The sequence below is a fragment of the Nyctereutes procyonoides genome, unplaced genomic scaffold (assembly GCF_905146905.1).
Source record: "Nyctereutes procyonoides isolate TBG_1078 unplaced genomic scaffold, NYPRO_anot_genome, whole genome shotgun sequence".
NCBI lineage: Eukaryota > Metazoa > Chordata > Mammalia > Carnivora > Canidae > Nyctereutes > Nyctereutes procyonoides.
In genome coordinates, this window is record NW_026575133.1 from 47,155,370 (window position 1) to 47,169,823 (window position 14,454).

The 14,454-nt window shown below is 38.4% G+C and overlaps 1 protein-coding gene across 4 annotated transcripts in view; it reads left to right on the top strand.

Annotated features, from left to right (window-relative positions):
• Window positions 1-14,454, top strand: part of DOCK10 (dedicator of cytokinesis 10) — a 200,373-nt gene that overhangs the window by 174,837 nt on the left and 11,082 nt on the right. For all 4 annotated transcript variants that reach the window (XM_055300086.1, XM_055300087.1, XM_055300088.1 and 1 more), the window contains exons 46-51: window positions 1,573-1,630; window positions 1,958-2,056; window positions 4,650-4,756; window positions 6,159-6,281; window positions 6,419-6,532; window positions 14,050-14,196. In XM_055300086.1, the coding sequence (XP_055156061.1) occupies window positions 1,573-1,630; window positions 1,958-2,056; window positions 4,650-4,756; window positions 6,159-6,281; window positions 6,419-6,532; window positions 14,050-14,196 (648 nt within the window). The remainder of the gene's footprint in view (window positions 1-1,572; window positions 1,631-1,957; window positions 2,057-4,649; window positions 4,757-6,158; window positions 6,282-6,418; window positions 6,533-14,049; window positions 14,197-14,454) is intronic.

The following is a 14,454-nucleotide window of genomic DNA, read 5'->3' on the forward strand; positions in this document are numbered from 1 at the left end:
AAAGCCTAAGACTAAGGGAAGATGGTTGTAAGGGTGTCTGGAAATTGAATTATATAAGTTAATGTTCTGTGTTTTAAAATGTCTTCCCTGTAATTAGAGTCGGATAGGGAAGCTTGCCACCATGGTGAGTAATCTCCAGCTGGGGTAATCTGTCCTCATTTGCAGCTAGTCTGAACTGGTGATGGAAATATTAACACTCCCACAAGCCATGTGAGGAGAGTGCACTATGGGAAGGTTATAAATCAATAGCCAACTCTTTTTTAAAAAAGATTTTATTTATTTATTCATGAGAAACACACAGAGAGAGAGGCAGAGACACAGGCAGAGGGAGAGGGAGAAGCAGGCTCCATGCAGGGAGCCCGATGCAGGACTCGATCCCAGGTCCCCAGGATCACACCCTGGGATAAAGGCAGCGCTAAACTGCTGGGCCACCGGGGCTGCCCAATAACCAACTCTTTAATGTCAATTTAAGCACTGGCTGGATTTTTATGCAGCGGTTTCACAGACCCCAAGTGGTTTCCAGATACCAAATGGAAAAATGTGTCTTATTCTCAGAGATATGCCCCTTTGGGGAAGAGATTAATTTATCTGGGATAGTCCTAACACCTGAAGTTGTTCTAAATGTATATGAGGGGTCCTGGGATAGAAATAGAGCCAATCAGAAACCACAGTTGGAGGCAATTTGATGGGACAAGAATGAGAAATTCCAGTTCCCTTGGACTGTCCAGAGAATGGAAAAATCCCTCCACTAAACTTAGAAGGAAAAAGCTGAAGTCCTGTGGACCCCTCAGCAAGTCAGCAATGTATGTGGTCAGCAATGTTCAAAGCTTTTCAGGAGACATTTGAGGACAGTAAAATCACCATATCACCAGGTTGGCAGGAGCACTCATGTAGCATAAAGCTGCACAGTTTAATCAAGTACCACCTTGTCGAGGTGACCACCTTAAAGGAAGTAGATTTTCCAAGGTGGGCCATTGCTGGAAGTAGAAAAGGTAAGAAGGTAGCTTGATTTTACTCCCAATTTCCATCCTGATGCTCTAGCTTGTAGTTTTAACAAGAAAAGAGAGTGGATTTAAAAATATATATGTTAGATATTAAGGAAGGAAGGGGGGGCACCTGGGTGGCTCAGTGGTTGAGCATCTACCCTTAGCTCAGTTTATGATCCTGGGGTCCTGGGATCAAGTCCCACATCGGGGAGCCTGCTTCTCCTTCTGCCTGTGTCTCTGCCTCTCTCTGTGTCTCTCATGAATAAATAAATAAAAAATCTTTTTTTTAAAAAAAAAAAGGAAGAAAGCTAATTCTATGGAAAAATTCTTCAGGTCAGCTCAGGTGGACTGAGCTGTCTGGACTACATCCAGACAAACAAAAGTCCTCAAAGAGGCATTTTATTCTTGATTGGGAACTTTTTGGAAATCAAATCAATTCTTGTTTTTGATTCTTTCAATTAAAAGGATGCCTCCACATATTCTCACCGAATGGAATATCAGCTCACCTTGGAAGATTCGTCTAATTAGGCAAATAGTAAAATCTATGCTGTGCTTTCCTCTAAAACTGTTTTCTTTCTTATTACAGGCTGCAATGTGCTACATCCACATCGCTGCCCTCATTGCAGAATACCTGAAAAGAAAGGGTAAGACGTCCATGGGCAGGGAGAAAATTCGAGAAGTTGACGTGTTTAAACATAATTTAAAATTAACATATTAATTTTAGGTAGTATTAATCTCAATTATGTTTTATTAAGTAACATTAATTTTCACAGATATTTCTAGTTATTCTGTACTTCACATTTTAGTTCTCTCGTGCCATTATCAATGTTTAGTTTATGTACAAAAAGGCTAACTGGTCAGCCTCTTAGTTCAAAATGAGAATGTTTCATTGGTTAACCATTTAGAGTCTCATAAGCTTTTATTAACATCATCATGCAGCAATGTCCTAACCTCATCTTGCACTACCATAGGTTACTGGAAAATGGAAAAGATATGCACACCATCCCTGCTCCTGGAGGATATCCACCCCTGTGATAGCTACCCATTACTAACAGCTCCTGGTGGAGGAAGTGAGTGATCTAACTCTCCCGCATAAACTCGTTTATCCCCATGGGAACAGTGCAGAGGAAATCATGTTGCTGCTTAAAGTTTACTTGGATGAAACTCTTAAGTGTATCCTTAGAAGCAAAAACTATCTCAGACCTTCATACCTCCCACAGTAAAAGCTTGAAGCTCCTACCATTCCGAAATCTACCTGAATTCATGAAGTTTAGAGCTGAAAAACTCTCCGCAAATAGAATCTCATCTTATCCAAGATTTAGGATTATGAGTCATGGCCATTTTTGTTACCAGTCTACATACTCGTTTGCCCTTGGGATTTTATTCTGAAATTATTTAAAATTGCAAGAGAAATCCATTTGAATTGTAAAATGTAATAGGACGACTCATTCAAAACAAGAAACACCAAAAATATATATGCAAGACTCTATATAATCAACATGTTCCATTTTCCTTTTTAAAAGTATAAACTGAGTTGGACAACTTAGAACACATAATAATTCACATTATTGATTTCCTTTAATTAAGAATATTTCATCTTTAAAGTCTGATGAAAAAATTTGTAACAATAACTAAAGAATTACTCTTTGTAAAAAAAATTTGGTAACATGGTTAATCCACTTAATCTGTTTTCTCTCCCAAAAGTTTGTTCAAACCCAAAGTTTATGGCCTGCAATCTGTTTCCTAACACTCTCTTCACTTTCAAACTGTAGTGGAAAACTCAGTGTATGAAAAACAAAAATGAATCTTTAGATATTAAGATAAAAATAACTGAACAAAAAGTAAATGGACTTCAGTTACAATATTTTGGAAACAAAGTTAATCCCTTATTCTTTTAATCATGCATATATTTTCTAAAGAATCTCAGTGGATAAGACATTTGAACCAAATGACCAAAGTGAACAATGAGACAATGAGGTCACTTGTTTGAGGAGGAGACCAGATCTGGCTTCATGGCTCATGTCCATCCCAAAAATCAGGGATCTTCCTGCTTAACGATTCCATACTTAACGATTTAGCTTCATTTTTATATGCAAGTCATCAAAATCATTACTGTTTTGTCTAACATACCCTTCTTCCCTGTTGTGTGTCATCATCAGTTACCATAAAATTCCATAAAGACTTACAAATCCTAACCAAAAAATGAATAAAGCTGATAAAACTAGGTGTCAGTTTGAGAAGTTGTGGAAACTTCTATTCCAAAATATTGCGTGAAACTTTAATATTAAAAAAATGTTAAATACTCACTTCAACATCTAAGATGACATTGGACTATAACATACCAATATATTTGTTTAGTAAGCTCTAAGGAAGGTGATTTTTTATGATGCATTAGCATAGATACATAGATAGATATATCCATTGGCATATATCTGAAGTCCTTAATATACTTTTATATTATGACGTTTCTAAGTCAGAGGGAGAAAACATCCCTTAACTATAATGTGCACATGATAAGAACATAGGCAATATAAGCAACTCCAGAAAGTGTCACTGTAATAATGATCATCATCCTGCAAAAAATGTATCATGACTTTCTCTGCTATATCCCTGCTAATCAGTTGTCATAGATTTTAATACATGTTTAATTACAGAAGGAACATTATTATCTTAAAAAGTAGGAAAGTAGAATTTTAAATGCGAGGATTAGATTGCAACAATTATTCTAATTATAACTTCTAGCATGTTTGGGAGTGATCATTTAGTTTCATAGCTAATGAGCCAATTATTTGAAATGGAAACATCTCACAGAAGTATTAACTACAGTTTTTAAAACACTTGCTCCATGTAAGGCCTCACACTTGGCTCTACACTGGTGGTATCTCAGTTAGTTTCCAGTAATGAGTCTTTGAGTCAGGTGCTATTATTGCCTCCTGTTTTCAAGTGAAAAAAAAAAAACAAGAGAAGTTATACAACCTGACCCAGGGTGCATGGTTAGCTCGTGATGGGGCCAAAGTTCAAGGACTGGTCTGTCACTCCAAGCTGTGCTTGCTCCTATCTACTCAATTCCCCACCATTCAGTTCCAATCCCTCCTCTGGGGACATTGCCCATGCTCAACTGTCTTTCTATATTATCTGTAAAACTAGATCTTTTCTTTTTATCTTGGTAGCCATGGTGCTAAGAAAATTTAAGAGAGTTTCCAGATAATGCAAAAGAGTGATAATTAGCAAGTAATGAGCATTGTTTCCATAATGCATTGACCATGCCAAGTGTTTTCTCAAATATTAATGTTTTGAATCCCTTCAACCATCCTTTGAGATAGATATTAACATCTTCAGTTTAACAAATGGGAGAAGCAGGCTCAGAGTCTGGCTAAACTAGAAGCCTGGAACCATGTCTATCTACAAATTCTGTATTCTGTCCATAATTCCAAGCCAGCTCCTAAAAGAAAATGTGTCACCTGAAAAATGGTACAAATTTATAAAATAGGATCATTGGTTGCCCCAGGAGAGACTATTTATCAGGAGTCTTAATCTATCCATCTTCTTGACCCTGTGAGTTTTATTGTGCTACCACTTGTAACATCATGAAGAAAGGCATTATTTATTCCAAACAGGATTTGAGTCAAATAATAATGTCGCATTTTGCTTGGTCCTCTCAAGGCATGTTCTCTATGGGCTGGCCAGCTTTTCTGAGCATTACACCAAATATTAAAGAAGAAGGAGCAATGAAAGAAGATTCGGGAATGCAAGACACACCATACAATGAGGTTAGATCAATATGATCTAGTGTACAGTAAACGAGTAAAAAGATGCATTGAACTGTTACATTGAGCTGAATATGGAAAAGAAAATCTTATTCAGAAATCAAATAAAGTAACTGTAAAATAGGACTTACGTTAAGTAAAAAGCAGGCCAGCATTAAGCTGAGATTAACAGGTATCAGATTCCACTGATAGGTAAAGCGTAATTTTCAATGAATATTTAAACTAAACTTTACTTCTCTAGGATGGACCCAAATTTATAATGTCTGCTCCTCTATAAGATGTGCAGTCCCTAGTCCTTTGGTAAATGTCCTGAGGGATCTGAAAATTTTCTGAGCTGGTCACTTTTTTTTAACGCATTAGAAAATTTGTTTACAAATACACTTGAACAGAAAGGCTCACTGGTTTCTGCAGAAAACCTTTTGATTTGCAAACCATGGTTATTTTTCATTAATCAAAAGAAGCTTTCTACTGGCAATTATATAGCAATAATTCTGATAAAGCAAACAGAGCTCCCTCATCAAGTAAAAATATTCCATAAGCTAATTGTTTAAATCTCAGTGTTATATGGATTTTAAAAAAGGATACAGAAAACTAGTTTGGGGGCAGATTTTAATTAAATTTTGTATATGCTTTTATTTTAATTTAGTATACCTTGCAAATAAACAGTAATACAACTACATATTTATGTTAACTATTTCAAATTCTAAGAATCTTTTCCTCAAAGACAATGCTGAAAGGATTCCAACAGTGTTATCCACTTGCTTTATTGAGTATATAATTTGATTCAGCTGAATATTTATTTATTTTTATAGATTTTATTTCCTTTTTTTTTTCTTTTAGATTTTATTTCTTTATTTGAGAGAGAAAGAGTGAGAAAGAGAGGACAAGCAGCAGGGAGGAGCTGAGGGTGAGGGAGAAGCAGGCTCCCCGCTGAGCAGAGAGCCCAGTGCAGGACTCCAGAGAGATCATGACCTGAGCCAAAGATAGACACTTAACCGACTGAGCCACCCAGGCACCCACAGCTGAATATTAAACCATTAGTATATGTGAGGCATTGAATTAAGGGTGGAGGACAACGATAAATAAGACATAATCCTGATTTTCAAAGAGTTTAGAATCTTAAGGACAAACTTTTTTCAGGGTGGAGAGGAGCCAGTCTAAGACCCAACCACTATAAATCTAGGCAATGAGAGCAACTTTTTAAGTGACCATGGTGGGAATGCAGATGGATGGGACATATATGAAAGCTCTCCAGACTTTTGCACTGGATCTTGGCATTGATGGGAATTAAAGGTGCCAAATGAGAAAATAAGGTCCTTAGAGGACCTAGTAATCTGAATCACAATGTGTATACACCCTGTTTACACAATCATGTAAAATCTCATCTTGCATTGGGTGATTGCAGAATATCCTGGTAGAGCAACTCTACATGTGTGTGGAGTTTCTTTGGAAGTCTGAGCGATACGAACTCATCGCTGATGTCAACAAACCCATCATTGCTGTCTTTGAGAAGCAGAGAGACTTCAAGGTATGTTTTCTGAAGCCACACGTTGGTTAAAACAGCCTGCTTTAAGTGGATGAATTACTTACAATTTTTAAAAGTGGAAATGCCCTGTTTTTTATGTCAGCATCACCTTCATGAAACCCTTTGATTTATGGTTTCAGAAATTATCAGAGCTCTACTACGACATTCATCGATCATACCTCAAAGTTGCAGAGGTGGTGAACTCCGAAAAGCGGCTGTTTGGTCGCTACTATCGTGTAGCATTTTATGGGCAGGTAAGTTCACCAGAAGCAACATGGCCTCTAAATTCTGTGAAACAAGGAAACTTTGTCTTTCGTTCTCTGTAAGACATCCAACTCCATCTGCCATGGGATTGAGAGGACGTGGGTGTGTCTGGGTATATTGGAGGGTTTTTTTCTGGATGTGAGGGTTGTGTGTTTGTCCACGGGAATGTAGTGAATGGAACAGATGGGCAGAGAAATCCATGGGTCTTAATACAGATCAAGTTAAACCAGTGCTTTCTAACTCTTTGGAAAAAGAGAGCATTTCTTTTTCAGCACCCTCTTCCTTCCATTTAACCTAAAATATCTGATTATACTTTTCCAATCATATGTTAAGACGAAATGAAATTGAACAGGTTTTGAGAAATGAAATCCATAGCATCCTGGGAAATAAAGAATTTCTAAGGCCTCCACCATGTCAAAGCCATGAGTCTTTTACAATCACGCATTTTCTTTCCTTTTCCTTCTAAACTACCACTGATTCCAGGAAGAACACCATGTGTTATCCCCCCGCCCCCGTATTGTAGGTCAATATAACTGTTGAGTTATCTTTCCCAGCTTCCTGAAACTTTAGCAGCGAACCAGATGAATAATATTAGTGACCCATACCATTAGCTGGAAAATTAAGTGAACATAATCTATATTTATTGTGAATGTTTCTGAGCAGAGCTTTAAGTGGAGCAAACCCAGGCACCATCCCACTTCTTTTCAAGAAGGCTTATGACACCATTATATTGCAGCGGGCATACCTCGGACTCTGACTTGTGTGGGAGAACATTCCATTCTTTTATTTTCAGAGTTGGAATGACTCTGCCCTCTCATTTCCCTTCGTTCCCTCCCCCCCACACACACATAAGGCAGTGTTGCCAACAGATTCTTTTCCTCCTCAGATTCTTTGAAGGCTGTGGCTGAACAAGTCAAATCCAGTATGGTCATTCTAGACTGTTCCCTATTAAAGTCCCTTGAAGAACATCCATTTCCCCCTAGTCCCCAAAAGCAGCTGAAAAACTAACTTCTGAATTAATAAAGATAAGCTCTCTCTACCTAGAAAGGGAAGTGTCACCCATTAGCCACTTACTCTAAATTATCCAACTCAGATTTTCCTCCCTGCCCAGCATCATCAGGATTGCAGAGAGAGACAAAGCTGGTGGAAATGGTCCACAGGTAGAGACCTAAATGTCGACATGTGTAGGGTCCCAGGAAAAGAATCCGAACTATTTGAAGTGATGGTGTACGTTGCGGGGAGAAAATGTGGAAGTCTCCACAGGGGAGAAGAAGACAGATAAGGGATGCTATCTTGAACATTGTGAAGAAATTAAGCAATTTTTGACCATGGTGAAACAATAGCAAGACAAATGGCAAAACACCCCACTGGAAAGGGAATGTGGGCATTGAGAGATTGCAGGGGAAAGGCCAGGGTTTTCAGGGAGTAGCTGTGGGCTGAGGAGCAGAGAAGTGACATACAGGATGTGTCCTCAGCTAACCAAGTTTCAAAGCTACAGTCCTTCAGACAATTTTTCCAATTCAGAAGTAATTAGCTGCCATGATGGTCTGGTCTTGAAAACGAGATTGCCTACCTGATGGTTTCTCCAGCCCATATCTGATACAGGGATGCTAAACAGGTAGAAACAAACCCTGCTGCTTTCCTACCAGGTTTTAATGCGCATGTTTACTCTTTTCTTCTTTTGGTCTTGATGGTTCCAGGCTGTGGTAAGTTATCTCTCTCTCTCTCTCTCTCTCTCTCTCTCTCTCTCTCCATTTGCATGCTCTAATAATTCTCACACTTCCCTCCATATGGTTTTAACTGAACGTTAACTTTTTTTGTGCAACTCAACATTTGGTACAAAGGTGAGATAATCCAGCTTCCATTCATTTTGGAGTCATCCTACCTTTCTTGAACTAAATTTTGTTTATTCCAGTTATCTGAATTACAAAAATGTATCATTTATTTTTCACATATGTTATCATTCCACACAAAGGTAAATGTAGTTTAAAAACCTTCATAAGCACACATACACTTGTGCCCACACCCAGATAAATATGAGCACCACATACATGCAGTATGTGTAGAGCAGGCCTACTATGAGTGTTTCTCTGCTCATTTCAGACCACTGTGAATTGCAGCTGATAAAGAAGGGCATGGTGGTCAGACTTCTAGAAGTTGGAGTGCTGGCCATTGATGGGCACATTCCGAGGTTCTTGAAAGGACCTTGTTTCTTTCCACATAAGTATTGTGGAGAAACAGGGCTCTCTGTGGTGCGGAGCTCTGAGCATTCTCAGAGATGATGGTCTTAATCCTCAACACGGAAGATGCCCAATGGGCCCAATCTTGACCCACTAGGGCAGATTAAGTCTCCTAAGAAACAGGAAGAAGTGATATAAGAAATTCTGGAAAGCCAGCAGAGGCAGAAATAACATACCAGCACCTAGATAGAGCTCTATGACACAAAAGAATTCTCTTCCTTATGTAACCCATGTAGAAGTGCCTATATTCAGTCATTTTTTTACCTACAAAAGTGAATCGCCATAGTCTAACATAATTATTGCTGATTAAGCTGGAAAAACAAATTCTTGCATTATCCACACATTGTCCACATTCGGCTCTGCTCCTCTGACCACTAAATACTTTTTTGTAATTCTATAAACCCTCCCTATGTCCATACCAGTATTTTCTACCTTCATTTGTAAAATGGGGGTCATTAACTCACCTACTAAAAGAATACTTGAAAACCCTTGTACTAAATAGACTGAGGTGGGCAAAGGGGAAGAACTGGGAAAAGATGCTTTCAAATGACCTAATTTTGTTCTTTTTGCAGATTTCTCAATAACATGTGATGATTGCACACCTGGCTTTATTTTTTTTTTTTTGTATGTGTGTGCTGCCAGCATTCTCAATTGTCTTTGATTAAAAATTCCAACCTAAGCTTAAAAGTGTTCTGTTAAATCTGCAGACCTGAGTACCTGCCCATGCAGGAACTTTATAAGCTCAAACCCTAGCTGTCTGAACAAAAACTAATGGGGATCTTAGATACACAGCAATTTAGAGCCTTGGCCGTCAAGTGAAATTCAAATACCTGTCCCAGGACACCACATGGATAGTGTGAAGTGAACTATAATATTCAACAGGAGCAGACAGTGCACATCACTTTACATTGGATGATAAAAAAATACCAACTAGTTTTGAACATTTCCCTGGACATGTGCAGAATGAAGGTTCCAAAGATCTAAGATAAACTCTTAACTACTTGATTAGCATAATCCCCATGGCCAGAAATAATTTCTTTTTCATGATGGTTCTTTATATCTCTGTAAAATTATCTTTTAATATCTAAATTGGCATGTCTTGCAATCATGCTAGAAAGATTATGGCAATATAATATGCAGTGGGCTCTTTGCCTCCTCAAGGCCCTTGGGTAAATATTTTAGTGTTCCATGTGGATAGCACTTTCATTACATAGTGTTGACTAGAGTAGTTCATATTTTGTCTGCAGTGAGCCAGGCAATAGAAAACAAGTTGGAAACTGTTACTTCATGGCAGAAGCTTTAAAAATGCAAGTCTTACATAGCATGAGTTTTCTAATGTGACACCTGGCATCACTGACTATGGAAATTTTACACAGAGCAGCCTATATAAAGCACCCTCCAAAGTGTCCCTGAAGTATTCATTTCCAGAGTAATGAAACAGCAGTAGTGATCGAACATCAGCTGTAATCAATGAAATGCTTAGACTCTGATATTTAGCATGTAAGGAAGCAAGTGAATGCCCATTGCATAATTTAAACCAACAGATGCTCTCAGAATGAATAAATGCAAGGCTGGGGGCAATTTTCTTCTCTTGACCAAAGAATATAGATCCATGATTTTCATTCATGCCTACATGGTTGTAGATATATCTCAGAATCTTGAAAGAAAAGAGATTAAGGGGAGGAGGGAAGATGCACGTGTAGTTTGAAAAATCTCCTCCATTCTGGGTTCTGATACATCCTCTGGCTTCCCACTTATGTGAAAGTCATTGATATAAAATATGTGCATTTTAATACATACAATTATACAAAATATGTATAGGAAGAAAGGATTCTATTTATATGAAAAAAATTTCTCTGCATTCTTGTAGCTTCTCTTAGTTTTTAGCCCATTATTAATACTTTCTGACCCATATTTATACACAAGATTCCTCTTTGAATGCATTCCTTTGTTTGTGAATTTCAAATTACTTAAGTATATTAGCACGGGCACTTATGTTTGACATCCCAATAATGATTCAAGGGCATTGCAAGAACTTGCAAAAACATCTAAGAAGGAGTCAAAGAGTCAATGATTTTAGTTGTCAGTTTACTGAAGTGCATTTTTGTCATCATCTATTGTCTTCAAGTTCCATAATCCATGCATATTAACTCTACTGATTCAAAGTCCTTGTTTAACTAGAATATGTGCCATTTCCTAACAACGATTGATCAGAACATTTATCACATTGTACAATGACATTTAGAAAACTGAACTCGCAAGGGAATTGCACATTTCCTGTTGCCTTGAAATGCAGTCCTCTCACAACGTTGGGGCTAAAACAAGAGAAACACTGGAATTTCGTCACCTGAGTCCCTACTTATAAATCATTTATTTCATAGACAGAGCTGAAATTGAAAACTTCCTTAAGACAATGCCCTGTGGCTCAGTGGCCTATGCTTTGATAGTTTCCCTGGGTAAAAGGTAGGCACAGATTCCAAATATTTTCAGAATTGCCATTGACCTGACTCCAAAAGCTCTTACACGATCCTTGGAAGACAGCTGATTAAATTTTTAATTCTGCTATTCCAGCTCCTTTCTATGTACTTCAGAAAACAGTCCCACCAGGTTGATATTTCCAAGGTATATAAATAAATAATCACAATTTCTTTCTGATGAATCACGCACCAAAATATTGAAGTCAACATCCATAGACCTTTTATAATAAGGAAGGTTGTAGTTTTGATGCAAGAGAAGCTGAAGGTGTATATTTTTAAGCACTCAAAACTCAGTTAAGCTGTTTCTCTGCATGTTAGCCAAGCTCAAATTGCTCTACTGACACAGAATGTTCTTTATTATTGCTATCCTCCTCATCACAGCGAATCAACACCAAGGGCCTATTGTGTGCCAGGCACTGTTCCTAGGGCCTCCCCCTAGATTTCTGAGCCTCTACTGTTTCCCATCCCCCAAATCAAGGAGCAGAGATGAAAGAAAGTCACAGGTCAAGGCCAAGGCCACATGGTCATGGTAATGACAAGAAAATCCTGCTTCCCACCTCTCCTTTCCCACTCCCCCCCAGAATCAGAAATTTGTTAGAGGAAAAAAATCGCAGTGAAATGCCTCTTTGTGCTCGTTTTCAGTGTGGTGAGAAAATCTTTTTCCTGGAACTTAGAGACATTTTTCCTATTGAAAAGGAAGTTGTAAATGTTGCTGCAGCTCTTGCCCTGTGTGGGTTCCGGCTGATGGCCTCAGGAGCCGTGGCTCTCTGATGTGTCAGTCTGTCAATTTCAGCCACTAACTTCTGACCTTGAATCAGACAAATCTTCACAAAGACGACAACAGAGAAATCATGGCAGGCTGGAAGTCACGAGGGAACTGAGCCAGACCTCACTTACCCCTACCAAACCTTGAGGAGTGACAGCGAGCTGCTTTTCATGCTTTGACACTCGAAGCCACTCTTCTAGCAGCTCGGGGTCAGGAAACGCATATATTCAGCTGTATTTGGTCTTGAACACGTGCAAGGAAATCGTAAAATAAAAACCTCTTGAAAATCCGTGGAATCTTTTCCAGTTACACCTGGTGCAAATATATCCTTTTAAGATGTATGCCCTCTGAGAACTATTTCGCTCATGTGTTTATTCATTCGACAAATGTAGAGTGAAGCTCCCCTAACCACCAGGCACCGTGTTAAACCCTGAACGTGCCCTGTTGAACAAAGATGCTTCTCTGCCTTTAAAAAGCCCAAAGTTGGGATACCTGGGTGGCTGAGCAGTTAAGCGTCTGTCTTTGGCTCAGGGCGTGATCCTGGGGTTCTGGGATCGAGTCCCCCATCAGGCTCCCTGTGAGGAGCCTGCTTCTCCCTCTGCCTATGTTTCTGCCTCCGTTTCTCATGAATAGATAAATAAAATCTTAAAAAAAAAAAAAAAGCCCAAAGTCGATTTCAGGAAATGCACAAGGAAACAGGCAATTATCTGCTTGACAGGAAAGAACTCTGCTGGCGAATGTGCCTTGTTCAGTGGTCTTCAGTAGCAGCCCACCCGTGAGGTAAAGCACACTGCTCACGGGGGTCAGGCTTCCCTGGAGGAAAGTGCTTTGCAAGTATAAAGCCCCATACAGATGTGCATCTTGATCACTTGATCATTATTCTTAGGTCACCTCCCATTAGCCAAGAAGACAGCCTTAGAGCGCTCTATGCATGGTGGGTTTTTTTTCTTTTCTTTCTTTTCTTTTTCTTTTTTCTTTCTTTCTTTTTTTTTTTTTTTTTTACATATAATCAATATCTTTTTTAGGCAAAAATGATAGAGACAAAAAAAAGTACAGCTAAGATTCTGACCTCCAGTATCTTCACATGGCCCTTGCGAGCTGTTTTCATAAGCTGTTTTCTGCAGTCAGGGGAAACCTGTATATGCTTGGGTTCTTAACTCCTGTCTTAATCTAGTACTCTGAGGTCACGTGTATTCCACAGGAAAGAGGCTTCTATGTCTCTTCAAAAAGAAGGAGTTTTGGAGATTGCCTCACTGAGTTATCCTCAAATAACAGAATCTTCCCTTCCTCCTGGTTTCAAATCAGATAACTACAATTAATAGAGGCTAAAATCTACTTGTCCCAATGACATAAGAATGATGGCGTGGCTACTATTTCCAACCTAGCCTTGCAAGAATGTAAAAGATCTATTAGTAGAGTAAACCGAGTGATGAAATTGCATATGGTTGCATCAGGGCTCTTAAGACATATTACGGTTATTTTTAAAATAGCAGTACTTGGGAGCATACCAGATGTCATTTCTGCTATGACAATGATCCAAAGTATTATGGGTTTGTATCTAACACGATGCGAGAAGCATATCTACGCATATCTTTAGATTCCTGTGAGTGACATGCAGAGTTTCCTATGCTAGTTTCAAAGGCTTGAAGATTTTATTTAAAAAGCCAAAAATTACTCCAGACTTTATGTCCTTCCCCAGGCTGCCACATGAGGGCATTCTTCTCCCAAAATATATTCAAGCAGGTCTTCTCCATTGATTTCTACAGAGAAAAATATGTGTAAGATTATCTCATAAGGCTCTTTAGCCTGGTAGGGAATGTTTCATTCACGACAGATTCTAACATGATATTTTGTTTTCTTTACTTGACATTTTCTCTGATTGTGAATTCTATAGGGTGCTAAGCGATGGCTTGGATGACAACGAAAGACTGGATGTATTGTTTAAGTAAAGAGTTTTTGTTTTGCTTGTGCTTTGCGATTCAAGTTCCCTAATAAAGTTGGTGGTTCGTTATGTTCTTCCATAGGGCTTTTTTGAAGAAGAGGAAGGTAAAGAGTACATTTATAAAGAGCCTAAGCTGACGGGCCTCTCAGAGATTTCCCAGAGATTGCTCAAGCTCTATGCAGATAAATTTGGAGCAGACAATGTGAAGATAATCCAGGATTCCAACAAGGTAAAGAAAAATAAGTATCCGTGCAGATGTGAAGAATTAACTTTTTTTTCAACTATATTTGTTAAAGTTTTCATTTTCTGCTTGACTGTGCAAAGTAAACCACCTCAACTATTTTGGATGTTTTACTTGTTTATTGGCTGGCTGATTAGTGTTTTTGGTTTTTGTTTGTTTTTTTGTTTTTGTCAATAACATTATCCATGTTTATTCAAGTAACTTTTAGGTAATCTTAGAAACAATTTGCCAAATTCTCTACTTCTG